This window comes from Drosophila ficusphila, unplaced genomic scaffold, assembly GCF_018152265.1.
Source record: "Drosophila ficusphila isolate 14025-0441.05 unplaced genomic scaffold, ASM1815226v1 contig_636, whole genome shotgun sequence".
Lineage (NCBI taxonomy): Eukaryota > Metazoa > Arthropoda > Insecta > Diptera > Drosophilidae > Drosophila > Drosophila ficusphila.
In genome coordinates, this window is record NW_025064569.1 from 2954461 (window position 1) to 2969455 (window position 14995).

At 34.5% G+C, this 14995-nt stretch overlaps 1 protein-coding gene across 2 annotated transcripts; it reads right to left on the reverse strand.

The window, feature by feature from the left end:
* Positions 1–447: 447 nt before the first annotated feature.
* On the reverse strand, positions 448–12568 carry LOC108097289 (rho GTPase-activating protein conundrum). Of its 2 annotated transcripts, none has more exons than XM_017199624.2 (9): positions 12499–12568; positions 8957–9161; positions 8828–8895; positions 6485–6655; positions 2267–2355; positions 1937–2209; positions 1325–1883; positions 743–1261; positions 448–688 (listed from the first exon to the last, which is right to left on the reverse strand). In XM_017199624.2, the coding sequence occupies exons 2-9, from the start codon at positions 9069–9071 to the stop codon at positions 536–538; spliced, it is 1947 nt and encodes a 648-aa protein (XP_017055113.1). In that variant the 5' UTR covers positions 9072–9161; positions 12499–12568; the 3' UTR covers positions 448–535. The 2 variants fall into 2 exon arrangements, with proteins under 2 accessions (XP_017055113.1, XP_017055030.1); XM_017199541.2 differs by having other exon boundaries at positions 12367–12558.
* Between the last annotated feature and the right edge of the window lie 2427 nt (positions 12569–14995).

The window sequence follows — 14995 nt, forward strand, 5'->3', positions numbered from 1 at the left end:
CTTTTTTCTTGCTTTTGTCAAAAATTTTCGACAGCGAAATTCCATTTTGTCCATCGAAAAGTTAGTTTCTTTGTTACAGCTTTTGCAAGTTTGGGATAAAAATATCCGAAGCTTTTCTGGTTCTTCACTAAGTACTATGAACTCACTCAGAGTTACAGCGTTCAGGACTTAAATTTTCATGGTCAACTTATTTTATTTTCTTTGCTTCTTAACCTTTACGATACTCCCCAAGGTAGCCCCATTTTAACGGACGAGAAATGTCCTCATTGCCAAGTTTGAATTTTCAATATTATTTTTTTTTTAATTTAAATTTACGCTTTCCGTCACTTTTTTATTAATGTTTAGGCCCTTATTTATCCCTTTAAAAAAAAATCCTAGCCATTTTTAGCAAAAGCCCCTAAAGCGCAATTTAACCATATAGTTTCCATTCAAAATACCTTAAAAAAATGTGTTTTAAGCTTAAAAATATAACATTTTTATGTTTATTGAAATACAAATAAAAGCACCATTTACAACCGCATAACAATCACGTATGTCAAATAACAAAGCGATGTACATGATTTGTATTACTCAAAGGATTTTTAACAACTGCAGTGCTGGATTCGCTGCTACTATTGTTTTCTCGTCCACTTGGATAAGTTGTTTCATGAATTGACATTATGTCTCGCCGGGGCCATCCTTTTTTGCCCTGCAAAAATACAATCTTTTAAAAGCGAATTCACAAGCGAATATTAGAACATACCATATTTAACTTATAACTCTTAGATTCTTCAATCAATTTATTTGGAACTTGGAAAAGTTTTTCCCCACGCAATATTAAAACTTTCGTCAAATGGCAACACTGTGCGGCCATCTTTACTTGCTCTGGAATGCTGTTTTTGTCACTCGGGTGTATAAACCGTGGTGGAAAAAAAGAAGGAGCAATTATCGTAGATATATTGTGCAGATTCATTTTGTTTATGTCACTTAGATCAATGATAAAGTTTAAAAATTTTAGCAGTGAACGCAATGTATTCCTATTTTCAGGTGGAAGCAGTTGACATACAATTGATAATGCATTTCTTTGATTTATCAATGGAAGTGCGTGACATTGATAAAATAGTTTTATAAGTTCATTAGTAAGTAATGGCTGGGGAAGTTCACGTAACCATCGTTTTAGCAGAGCGCCTAATTCGTGTACTGAAGCTGTGGCAAAAACATGAGCTAACTTTTCTGGTTTTTGATAAAAGTTTAACTCAAATTCGTTGTAAAGAATATCAGTCTGTAAATGAGAAAAATTTTAAAATTAAAGTTTTAAAGATATAATATTTTACAAATAGTAAACCTTTTGCTTATGTCCACCTATTCGAAGAATTCCCTCTTCTCTGGACCCACGTTGTGAAAGTTCGGCAAGCAAATTTTCCAAAAATAATGGTACTAATGTGGAGTCAGTCCCAGTTACTTGCTGATCCCTTCGGATAAGAGCATTCAGGGATACACCAAAAAGGCTGCCCTCTTCTTTGCGACGACGTTTAAAAGGCTTTCTTTTGTCAAGCGAAACTTGGTTACTGTCAAATATAGTGGCTAATTCTAACCAAAGTATTTTCTGTAAATGTTTTAGGTCAATTTCGCTTAGTAAAGCTATGTCTGAGCATAAGTTTGATGAAATATCACAAATATTTAATTCTTCTTCGCGTTCTTGACTAGAGTTATCTCGACAAATACTTTCAAAGCTTAGACCATTACACGGTACGGAAGGAAGGCGCATGCTCGGATCATCTAACAAAGACTGTTCTTGATTGTTTTTTTTGTTTTGTAGAGTATCTGCGCACTCAATCCAAGAGTTCCCTGATGATGCATTATTTTCACTTTGTAAATCCTGCAAGAGTGTTTCACGTGGTCCACTGAAACAATAAAATTTAAATTATTTTCCCACAAAGGAATTGATAATACTTACCCAGCTGAGCAAAAGGGATCTGATCCGGATCGATTTCGTGGAAAATGTATGGTTCCAATCCGTGAGAAGCCAAGCAACTCTACACCATGCGCAGAATACAGAGGTATATCACATCTTACATGTGATCCTCGAAATATATCTGAACTTGTGGTACTCTTAAGTGGAGCGCTGGGTGTTCTTCTCAAGTCATGTTTTAAATGTTTGTCCTTTAATTGATCATCCTTTTTGGTGCCAGTTTCCCCATTTTTTTCAACAATACTTACAAAGCTTGATCTATTAAAACAAAAGTTTAGACTTGGAACTAGGATTAGATTCTACAACGTGTCTTACACAGAACTATTTAGCCAAACCTCATCGGCGTGTATGGAATCCAATGAATCCGGCGTTGCACTCCGTGAACGTGTGCCTGTACTCGATTCCTTTTCAAAAATATTTACGAATTAATAATATTTACTATTAATTTTAGGCGACGTTTAAGTCAACATTTTTTTAAAATGATTTTAAAACTTGGGTTTATGTTACCGTTAAGGGGTTACCCTGGTCTTGACTTCTCAAAAAAATCGTTTTTTTTACCCTTGCAGAGCAAAGGGTATTATAATTTTGGGCAGAAGTTTGCAACGCAGTGAAGGAGACACCTTAGACCCCATAAAGTATATATATTCTTGATCAGCATCACCATCTGAATCGAAATACGTCTGTACGTCTGTCCGTCTGTCCTCCTGTCCGTTTCTGCCCAAACTAGTCTCTCATTTTTAAAGCTATCTTGCTGAAACTTTCCCAAAAGGTGTGTAGCTATTTCACGCAGTATATAAGTCGGAACGGGCCGGATCGGGCGACTATATAGGATAGCTCCCATACAAGAGATTGAAATACAAAATTCTAACGCCGTTGTTTTTGATCAGATCGACTTGATTTCTTCCACATGGCGTTTTCTACTTACTATTGAATTTCGGGTTAAATTTTATCGAAATCGGATAACTCTATCATATAGCTGCCATAGGAGAGATCAAAAAATATATATAGAATTAATGGAAATTAATTGATAAGGTGATTGTTTTTCATCACACGACTATGATTTTTTGAGTATCAAGTTTTTTAACTAGCCTTGGTTCATAAAAAAATTTTCATAAAAATCGGACAACTAAATCATATAGCTGCCATAGGAAAGATCGAAGAATCTATATATAATTAACGGAAATAAAATGATAACATCGTTATTTCTCATCAGAAAATCATGATTTTTGGAATATCGAGTTTTCTAACGACTCTTGAATAACAAATAAAATTTCATCAAAATCGGACGACTATATCATATAGCTGTCATATGAAGAATAGTCAAAAATATGAAAAATTAATAGAAAAAATGTTGTTTAGCCTTTGTGTATTCTGTTCGAAATATTTGATGACTGCAAGGGTATATAAGCTTCGGCTTGCCGAAGCTAGCTTCCTTTCTTGTTTTTTTTTAATTTTTTATATAATAGTAAAAAGCGTAAGGAATGTTGTCCGAAAATTTCAAGTCGATCGGAGAAAAACTGTAGGAATGGGGGGAATTTAAAGCGCGGTTTTTCCAGAGTGTTTCAAAGGGTTTAAAACTTTGTACGCGTTATTCTCAAAACGACTTTTTTAAAGTCGGTAGTCAAATTTTTTCGAATACTATTACACGATCGACTTCTCCTTTCGCACACTTCTTGTAGACTTGTTTTTGTTGTCGTTGAACGAAGGATTTTTTTATTTTCAATTACAACTTACTTCATAGGACGAAATAGGCTCAAAATGTATGCAAAAGACGACACTTTTTATAAAAAAACGTTATAAAAAATTAAACTTTTGATAAAAAAAAATCGTTCAAAGACAAGTTAGACACATACACTTAAAGAAAACATTTTTATTTTTGATGAAAATTGGCGGAGATAATCTGACTACCGCCAAGCCACTGTTTTTCATGTGGTCAACATTCAGGCATTCTCAACGGCTCATTTTTAAATATTTTCTTTTCAAAATTTTACAAATTTTAGTTGAAATATTATATACTCATATTCAATAAACGAACATTGTAAAATAATCGCAGGATCTTTGAAAAAATTCACGAAAATAGGGCTTTTCATAAAGTTTTAATAACTTTAATAGAACCTTTAATCGAAATTGTAAAGCCCAACTGGTAGATCACAATTTTTTTCTAATACCATTTAGGCAAGTGTTTCATCTTAAATCGATTTTGACCTGATCTGGCCGATGTGCAAACTCAATAGCTTGGAAAGACTTCCAATACCGGTAAAAAAAAACTATGTTTTGGGTCCTACTTTATATTAGCAGCGATAAGTGCAGCTGAATCAAAATAATCGAGATAAGAGGCTTAAACAAGACTATCTTTACCCAAGATCAAATAAGTGCAGACTCAAAGTTTAATTATAAATGTCTATGACCAACGGCACAGCCACTCTTATTTAAAGGTTGTTATTATAAGAAAGCATAGACAATAGCATCCGGCATGTTTTGGTCATACAAAACTGTCATAACATCTTTGTCATAAGGGCACCCGCCGTCAAATCATAATTTTATTGACTTCTGGCTATTCCCAACACTCAAGAGACCACATCGAGGATACCGTTTTAAACGCGGTTAAGGAGATAAAAGCTAAATCAAAGAAGGAAACTGATTATTAGGCACGTTTTGAGAATCTGAAAAAACTTTGGCATAAGTGTATTTTATCGAAAGGTGATTACTTTGAAAGGAACGAAATTGATAGTACTTTCATAAGAAGGATTTTGTTTCGGGACAGCTCTCGGCTCATGTCTACAGCTTAAGGCTTATGACAGCTTATGTTGGTGTTACGCTTAGTGGGATACAAATCCGCTGGGTGTTGGTAAGTGGTTTGACTGCTCTTGGTAGTTGGAGTGGGTAGTTGGACATTGACAAAGGAGACTCCGGGGGTGATTGTATAAGGTATGTAGAAGTTCAATCGGGTATCATGATGGGCAGTAGCTAATTGGTTGCATTTAAGACGACACTTAAGTTCTTTAAAGACTATGCAACCCCTGTAATAAGCAGTACGGTCGTGCCACAGTTGCTATATTTTCTGAATCTTCTTAATTTGCCGGGTATTCTTTCTAGTAGTAAAGGGTACTTATTACTTATTAGCGCAGTTAAGAGTTAAGCTTTTGATGACATTTTTGTTCGATTCAAGGGTTATTTAAAAACTCCATATAATACTTTTTTTAAAATAATTTTTTTCTATTATTTATGTATATATTTTTCAATCTTTCATTTGGCAGCTATATGATAGAGTTAACCAATTTTGATCTATACTGCGTGCAATAACTACACAACTTTTGGGAAAGTTTCAGCAAGATAGCTTTAAAACTGAGAGACTAGTTTGAAGAGAAACAGACAGACGGACAGACGTACAGACGTATTTGATCGTGATACTGATCAAATATATATATTCTTTATGACTAAAATTATAAGACCCTCTGAAAGAGTATAATATGAGTATTTGCATAAATACAGTTCCTGTAGAATAGAACGTTCCCCAAACCGTGATAGTCCGATTCGGGCTAAAGTAAGGCCTTAAATTCCGCCCGGTTATTGGGGCAATTTAAATAGTAGGCGACTCAACCAATTTTTAAAACCAACCGTACTTTTAGTGACCTTAAAAAAAAATTAATAGGGCCTTTACAACTTCTAGAGGATTCATTAATCTTTGGTGTTTTCGATCGTACTGGTGATTAGCCAGTAGCGAATTATCGTAGTGGTGGGGTTGCCATTTAGCGCCATCTAGGAGTGGCGAAAGTTTTATTATCGTGTCCATAGTAATGTGGACGAAGAGGTGTGCGGATCCGTACTATTGTTAAGTGAGCGATAGAGCATAGAAAAAGAGAGCGTTTCATTTTCTCGGGGAGCCTGGGGAATCGAACCCGGGCTTTTTGGTTCGGAGACCAGCGCTCTACATGCTGGTCCACCGACCATGCGTATATGCGTACATGACAAACCCGCTGAGGTTAAAGCCATTTTACTATTAAATTGCCAGAGTCAAGATGGTTCATTTTGATTTTTTGAACTCTTTCTCCTGTGTTGCACTGTTACCCCTTCTCCTTGCTCGCGCCTCTCTGCTCATATTTATCTATACATATTTGCTTCTTACTTTTGGGAATTTCCCGCTTTTCGTAAAGACGCATCTTAAGGCATTTTTATGGAAAACGTGAACGATCTGCACTATGATAATTTCGCGAATTGTTGTTGGCTCTTAACGAAAGAAATTAACATAATAATTAAAAAATAGATATGTATTTAAATAAATGAATATTAAAAATAAAGATTTAAATAAATACTTATATAATTATATTATATTATATATAATTATATTATATTATATTTAATATATCTATATTATATTATATATAATTATATTATATGTATTATAGAATAATAAAAATATTTAAATAAATATTTATTATTGAAATTAAATAGCATTATTATTAAGAAACGCAAGCTAATAATAAAATTAAACTTAACATATTTAGAATTTATATAGTTCATAATAAGACTTACATCAAAATCACGGAATACATCTCGTATGTCAGGCTTTCGCTTTGACCGACTTTTTGTGCGTCCCCTTACTGTTTGATTTAAGGCTTTTACGCGTTGAATTATAACTTCAGCATGAGGCTTTGATAATGTTGTGATTACAGGATCCAGTTCAGTAATACGAAGCTCTAATCCCTAAAATTAAAACCAAAAATAAATTATCTTAAAATTCCATTTATGCTTAGCATTTTTAAAAAAAGTTTACATTTTAGAAAATGCATTTTTTTCCAAGGGGTTTTATGATTTCAGCCGCAAGTTTGCAATACAGTCACAGAAATATCTTCAACCTCATAAAGTGTTTACAGTCTTGATTGGAGACAGCTCTGATACTTGGGGCCCAAATCAGTGCAAGTTTTTTTTTTAAAGTAGCCAAACAAGAAAGGAAGCTAGCTTCGGTAAGTCGAAGCTGATATACCCTTGCAGTCATCAAATATGTCGAACAAAATACATAAAGGCTCAACAACATCAAAGCTATGACGATTTTTCTTTTAATTTTCCGTATTTTCGACTATTGTTCATATAGCAGCAATATGATATAGTTGTCCGATTTTTTTTAAATTTTATGTGTGATTCCAGAGTCGTTAGAAAACTGTACATTCCAAAATGCTTGGCTGATGAAAAACAACGATGCTATACTTTTTTTTCCGTTATTTCTATATAGATTTTTCAATCTTTCCTATGGAAGCTATATGATAGAGTTATCCGATTTTGATAAAATGTAATCCGAAATTCAATAGTAGTTAGTAAACGCCATCTGGAAGAAATCAATTCGATCTGATCAAAAACAACGGCGTTAGAATTTTTTATTTCAACCTCTTGTATGGGAGCTATACTATATAACTGCGTGCAATAACTAGGTACACACCTTTTGGGAAAGTTTCAGCAAAATACCTTTAAAACTGAGAGACTAGTTTACATAGGAACAGACAGGAGGACAGACGGACGTACAGACGTATTTCGATTCAGATCTTGATGATGATCAAGAATATATATACTTTATGGGGTCTGAGGTGTCTCCTTCACTGCGTTGCAAACTTTTGACTGAAATTATAATACCCTTTGATCTGCAAGGTTATGAAGGTTAGTTGAAAATATATCGGATTTTTCTTCACACGCTTTTCTACCTACAAGTCTGGTAACTATATAGCATAACATAACCCCATCCTTTGGAGTTAATCATAAAGATTCTGTGGGTAAAAAAAAAGATAGAAGTACATGGTGTAGCTAATCCTTTAAAGAATGCCAAACGGTCAGTCTTGCAAGTCTTTTTCACAGAAACTGAGAAACCAGATTACAATCAAATAACGGTTCAATTGGCATTAAGCTCGGTAATAGAATTACTTAATATTGAATGAGATTTTAAAATTTTTTTTTTACATTAAATATAATATATATAAATAAAATATAATAACTGAGTCCCTGACTAATGAACTCCAAATTGAAGAACTGATCCATGCACTATTGTAGAATTTATCACCAGGTGATTCGATCCTTACGTGTAAGGTAAGCAGAGGGACTGCACAAAAATGTGTTTTCCTTTCTACCTCTTTAGGACGTGACACTTAACAAGTTAGGTAACTTGAATGGGAAAGGATGCAAGGTTTTATGCGGAGGAAGTATCCCTTTTTTTCCAGAAAAACAACCGTAAACAATGTTTAAAGTTAAGAAAGATTTCCTTTTCTTGTTTGTATGCGATGGACTCCAAAACTACTAATCCGATTTTAAATTTGGTTTACACTACGTGTGCAATTCGGCCCAACTTGAAAAATAGTTTAGATTATATTAGTTCCCAATATTATTTTATTGCAAATTATTTGTCTATTTCTTGACAGTTATAATTATCAGTCAGCTCAAAAAAATTCTAAAATCGCGATTTTTATTGACTGGATTGAGTAAATATTTAATCATATTATGTTAAAAATACAAACGTTTCGTATAAGCTACAATTCAATATCATAACAATACAGTGAAATTCAATTGTTCTCAATTTTTCTAATTTCGGTGTTAGCATAGCTGGCCGCCTCGTATTACTTACACTGAAGTATCAATTAAATTCATTGTATTGTAGTGAAGATAATAGAGTAAAATAATGTTTGGTTTTTAATTATTAGTGCTTTTTTGTTGTAATTCTTTTATTTAAATGTACATAAGACTGTAAGTATTATCACATAGTTAGATTATTAAATTAAATAGTACAAAATTTAAAAGACAATTCAACAGGATGTTATCGACTCATAATTCTATGATATTTCTGAATTATTAACGGCCTATTTCAATATGTACCTTAAAATTACAAATGAGACTTACTTCTTTAAATGGTTTAGTCAATTCTGGATATCCGGCGGAAACCAACCACTCTGCTTCCATTTCCCCATCTAAAATTTGAGTTTATTTAAATTAATGCTTTTGAATTAATTTTCGCTTTAAGTTGCAAACCTTCATAATTTACTTCGGACTCGTTGCTTTGGGATTTTGTTTGCAACAAATACTCGCTGAGAAATTCTGAATAATCGTGATCTGATGTTTTATTTTGCGCCGCGTTGCTGTCCATATTAACTTAAATCGTAACGCAACTTTTCATAAAATATATGGCACACTATGCTTTTATAATTGGCATTTGTGTTGCAAAATGCAATTCCCACTGTAATATATAAAAATTCATTATATGATTATCTTTTCTTATATGAACTAATACAATAATAGTTAGAGTCGAGCTCAGTTTGCATGAAACAATTAACCAATTTTTGTATTCAATTGAATTAAAAGCGGTTTTGTAATCATATGAATATGTATATGTATGCAGCTCCTATGGTGGATACCATTTTTTGGTACTGCTGTTAGGCCAAAAAATTTTTAGCCCAAATTTTACAAATTTTTTAAAAGACACAAAATTACGCCTGTTTACATAAAGAGTTTGAGCGAATGAAAGACGCTCTTCAACATTTTGTTTTGATAATAGGGGTTTTTTTTTCTAGCTACTCGGGATGTGAAATTATGGCTCCTAATAATTCTGCGAATAGTTTCATGAGAAACATCCACTCCACATTTTTCCCCTACCTCCACAGCCAGTTTTCTTGTTGAGATCATGGGGTTCTGGTCCAAGGGCGTCGCCAGGGGGGGCGAGACGGGCAGCTCCCATTTTTTTCAAAATTGCATCCCAACATTCAGATTCAAGGGCAAATTCACCACCGAGCGGGCGCTTTGTTACCACCACAAAACAAAGATCATAAATTCCTTCAGATCTATTTGATTGGTGATTCGGCAGTTGAACTAAATCACCGCTGTGCAATTTTTACTGCAACTAAACGTGAAATTATCGAACAATTGCAAAATCTTCTCCATGAGCATAATGAATTGGTCAGATTGTTCAAAGCTGCATTGGATATTATGCATTATGACGAACACAAAATCATTATCAGCGCTGACAAAAGACCCACTGGTAGCCATGCATGACAATTTAATGCTTCCACTATTAATAAAGTCGCAGTGGTGATTGTTGGCGAGAATGTGGAATCACGCGATATTGTTCTTAAGCGTCGGGATGATGGCCAATTGCAGCGAGTTTATGAGACTCGTCGGTCATATGATGCTCTTCAATACCCGTTGATGTTCTGTCGTGGAGAAGATGGTTATCACTTCAACATAAAGATGGTTAATCCTATGACAGGTTTGTTTAGAAGTCATCATTTCTTTTTGATTCTAGATGTTGACAATCATCTGTTAAGATACCGCCGTTTGTTTCAACAGTACTGTGTCGACATGTACGTCAAAGTAGAAACGGAACGTCTCAATTTTATTCGTTTAAATCAGTCGAAGTTGCGCTCAGACGAGTACATCCACTTGCGTGACGCCATCGCTACTGAAGGATGACTCTATTTTTGCTGACGAGTCAATGGTTCAGATGGACGACAATTTGTGTGGTGACGACCAAATACAGAGTTTGAAAATAAGCACCTGAAACCTACGGTCAAACATGGCGCTGGTCACGTCATGGCTTGGGCCTGTATGGCCGCCTCTGGCGTGGGCAAACTTATTTTCATGGATGGAATCATGGATGCCACAATGTACTTCAACATTTTAGAGGATAACCTACTGCAAACTGCTGAAAAACTGGACATACGCGATGGTTTTCGATTTTACCAGGACAACGATCCGAAGCAGGATCAGCAGGAATTGTGAAGTCTTGGGTTACCTGGAACTGCCCTCATGTCGTTATAACGCCAGCACAGTCTCCAGATTTTAAAGACATCGACAATTTTTGGGAAATATTGGACACCGCTATAAGGAAGAGGAAGATTTCGAACAAAAACTACCTGTAAACTGTTCTTATAGAAGAATGGAAATAAATTCCAGTGAAAACCACTAAAAAGATATTTTGCTCCATGGGAAATCATCTCAAAGATGTCCTGAACCAGAAAGATGGACATACAAAACAGTATCTGTTAAATTACTAATAATAAGTTAAGTAGAATCTGCTGCACGAAATAAGCTGCAACATGAAAAAAGGCTGTTCATTTTGTTTTTACTAAATAATTTTGTTTTTTTGATTTTGAAAATCGCTTTCGTTCAATAAACAAGTTAATATTCCATATTAAAATACTGCATTTAAATTTTTCTGTTATCTTTCTTAGTTTAGCAGGAATAAGGACTTGACCTTTTTTTAGTTTACTGCATGAAATAAGCTGAGAGCCACTGTACTTCATGGGCTCTAAGGTGTCTCCTTTATTGCGTTGCAAACTTATTACAGAAATTAAAATACAAGGGTATAAAAATGATAACGTCATTGATTTTTAATCCACGAGCATAATTTTTATTGCAAAAATCTTTATTAAAACTGTATTTGAAGAATCGTAGCTATCGGGAAATTTGTAGAATTATTGGCAAATCACCTTCCACAATACTTAGTGTGATAAAAAAATATCTGGACACAGGAGATTTAGCAGAAGATCACGGTGAAGGTACTGACCTCATGCGAGGAGTGGAAAGCTGTGTCCACATTCTTGTAAAATCAGAAAACATCATGTACAAATAAAACATATTTGAACACGAAGGTCCTCCCAAAATATGGAGAAAGGCAAATGAAGCTTTAAAAGAGAAAAACTTGATAGCAACTATTCAGTATGGTGGTGAGAATGTGATGGTTTGGGGTAGAGAAGCTATGTGTGGAGTCGGCAGAATGGTCTTAATGGATGATTTAACGATGTTCTAAGCGAAAATGTAATTTTCAGTGTTTTAAAACATGGACTTGATCCAAAGAAATTCTTGTTTCAACAAGATATCTTGTTGGTGCAAAGAGGCTTTTGCATCACAACAAACAGCTTAAAACACTTCCCCAAACTCCAGATGTAAAGCCAATAGGAAGCACAGTATATCTTCAAGAAAATAAGAACCACATTATAAGGGGAATGGAAAGAAAATTAGCGTTAATGAGACAGCCAATTTGGTCACCAACATGGGTCGACATACTTATGAAAATAAATATGCATATGTACATACAACCACAACACATACATATGTATGTATGCATATACATATTTTTTGTATTTTAGTACGATAAAATCAAACTTTCAATAAAATACTATATCAATGTTAATATACAACATACATACATAATTACACAAATACAAGTGCATTGCGTGAGGAAAATTTGTGATTTGTATGTACATACATATACATACATATGTATGCATAGATGTAATGCACATGCATCAATGGTTCAAATTTATGTTTTAAGATATCAATATTAGATAATCATAATATTTTTTCTCAGCATCCCAATGCTGTTCGAATTTACGCAAAAAAAATATTTCACACATATGTACATATGTATAATTAACATAATTTACCGTCTTTCCGCAAAAAATTTGACTAAACTGAGAAACGAACAAGATGCACACACGCACTTATGTTGCTATATCAATGAGATTAATTTTAACACTGATGTTTTATTGCAGTAAATGATATACATATGTAGGTACCCTTATCGAAATGTTGTGTAAAAAGTGTAGAAAGAATCAGGTTATCTTTAGCTCAACTGAACAGTTAGTTTATTCACTTAAGTTCAACCCAACAAATTTTTCAAAATCGGTTTCGGAACCTTCTGCTAAGTGCATATTACCCATATACAATATCCAAATATTATACCTAAAAAATAAATGAATTTATAGTTAAGTAAATATTTTGTTGTCACTGACTAGAGCCTTTTTAATTGTTAGGATTTGACAGATTTTTAGGTCTTTGCAGATTTTTTCTGTTTTCTTTTTTTTTGCCATTAAATTAAAAAGAATCATATGTATATGTATGTACATATAAAAGTCAACAATAACAGTATACTTGGAAAGTATTTTACTTAACTCGTTTTATGTCTCATAATAAACAAGAGAGAAATTTAGCTTCGGCAAGCCGAAGCTGATATATGTACATACCCTTGCAATCGTCAAATACATATGTATGTATGTCGAACAAAATACTAAAAGGCTAAACTACATCGAATCTATGACTATTTTTCTATTAATTTTTCATATTTTTAATGAGCGTTCATATTACAGCTATATGATATAGTCGTCCGAAACCATTTAATTAGAAATTCAAGAGTCGTTAAAATGTCTAAATTCTTAAAATTATGTTTGTCTGAAAAAAAAAACAACGATGTTATCATTTTATTTCCGATAATTCTATATACATATGTAGATTTTCCAATGGCAGCTATAAAATTTTTTTCTCGGTTCAAGGGTAATTAAAACAGGCGATTTTCTTGCTTGTGGGATAAAAAAACAACGACGTTATCATTTTTTTTCCAATATTTGTATATATGTTTTACGATTTTATATAGTAGTTAAAAAACACCATCCGGAAGTAATCAAGTCGACATAATCAAAACTACGACATGATATATATTTTTTTCAATCCTTCCGACTTATGGGTACTGGGGTGTCTCCTTCACTGCGTTGCAAACTTCTTACTAAAATTATAATACCCTTTAAATTTAAATTTACCCTTTTTGATTTAATTAATGTTTTTTTTATTTTATTTTGTTTTATTTGTTATGGCTCCTAATTTATTTACAAAAGTGTCTTATTATTAAAGTATTTCAATTTTACTTGAAACTGGTACTTATTTGTGTTTACAATTTTTGCTATGGCAGCTGTATGATATAGTTTTCCGATTTGGACTATATTTGGCAAGTATATATAAAACTGGTCCAGGCGTACAATCTGTAAGTTTGGTTTACATATCTTGAAAAACAAAAAAGTTTTTCATACTATATACTATTTTTATCCTATCGTTCCTATGGCAGCTATATGATATAGGCGTACGATGTGGCCAATTTTTTTACTATACATTTTGTTGAGCTAATAAGCTTTTTTATTAGCTGTTGAATTAAAAAGACGAAAACTTAGAGTTCGATTTCTGCAAAGGCAGCGAATTTATTTAGCAGAAGCGATTAACAAAATGGTCCGCGAGATCGAAAGGAAGAGTTAGAATTGAATTAAGACGCGGATCAGCCGATTGCTGACCCAAAGTATAAACCAACAAGTAACGAGAGAGAGCGAACAGAAAGATAAAGTGAGAGAGAGAGCGATGGTAATTATGCAGATAAGCTAAGAGCTAGCATTAAGAGAATCTAAATATCTGCTGCGGCTGGATGACCCGACATACTCCCCCCCGTTGGAAGCTTGGCTTTCAACAGCATCTTTAAGGGGCAGCAGACGCAGCTTATTTACTGCTCATTTTCGTCACTCCTGATGTTGTCTTGAGAACTGCAACTCGAGCAACTCATCTGCACCACACAGAAGCTCAATGACTCTCGCTAGGGGCCACTTCTTCGGAGGTAAGTTCTCGTCCTTGACCAGCACCACGTCACCGACAACCAGGCCAGGCTTCGGGGTGCGCCATTTGGAGCGCTGCTGCAGTAGCGTCAGATATTCCTTCTTCCATCGGGTCCAGAGGACTTGCTGCAAATAGGCCACACGTTGCCATCCATCCAATCGTTCCGGCTTCCTCCCCCCAATAGGCCAATACTGGGATCGAGTTATGCAGAATAGGGCCCGAGGTTCTGTGTGCTGACTACGCTCATGAAAGTGAGTAATGATGGCGGCAGTGACAGGATGGCTCCGTGGCAATATGACTGGATGGCGGCCATTGAAGTCCAGCGACGAGCTTGGCGATTTTATTAGCAGGACCTTTCGACGATCATCAAGGCGATCTAAGCTATTCTCCTTACTAACGCGAGGTACAGCAAGGGGCGAGATTAATGAAGAGCCATTGGAGACGCCATATCCTCCGGAAACAACCCATCCCAGTCGAGTCTTTTGAATAAGCGGTAATCCAGGTGCGAGCTTAATTTGTCCAACGCACAACAGCTCGTAAAACAAACTGGCTCCAATCAAAAGATCCACACGCTGAGGGATATAAAATGTAGGGTCAGCTAATTTAATGTTTTGCGGTATTTTCCAGCTGCTGGTGTCCACATTA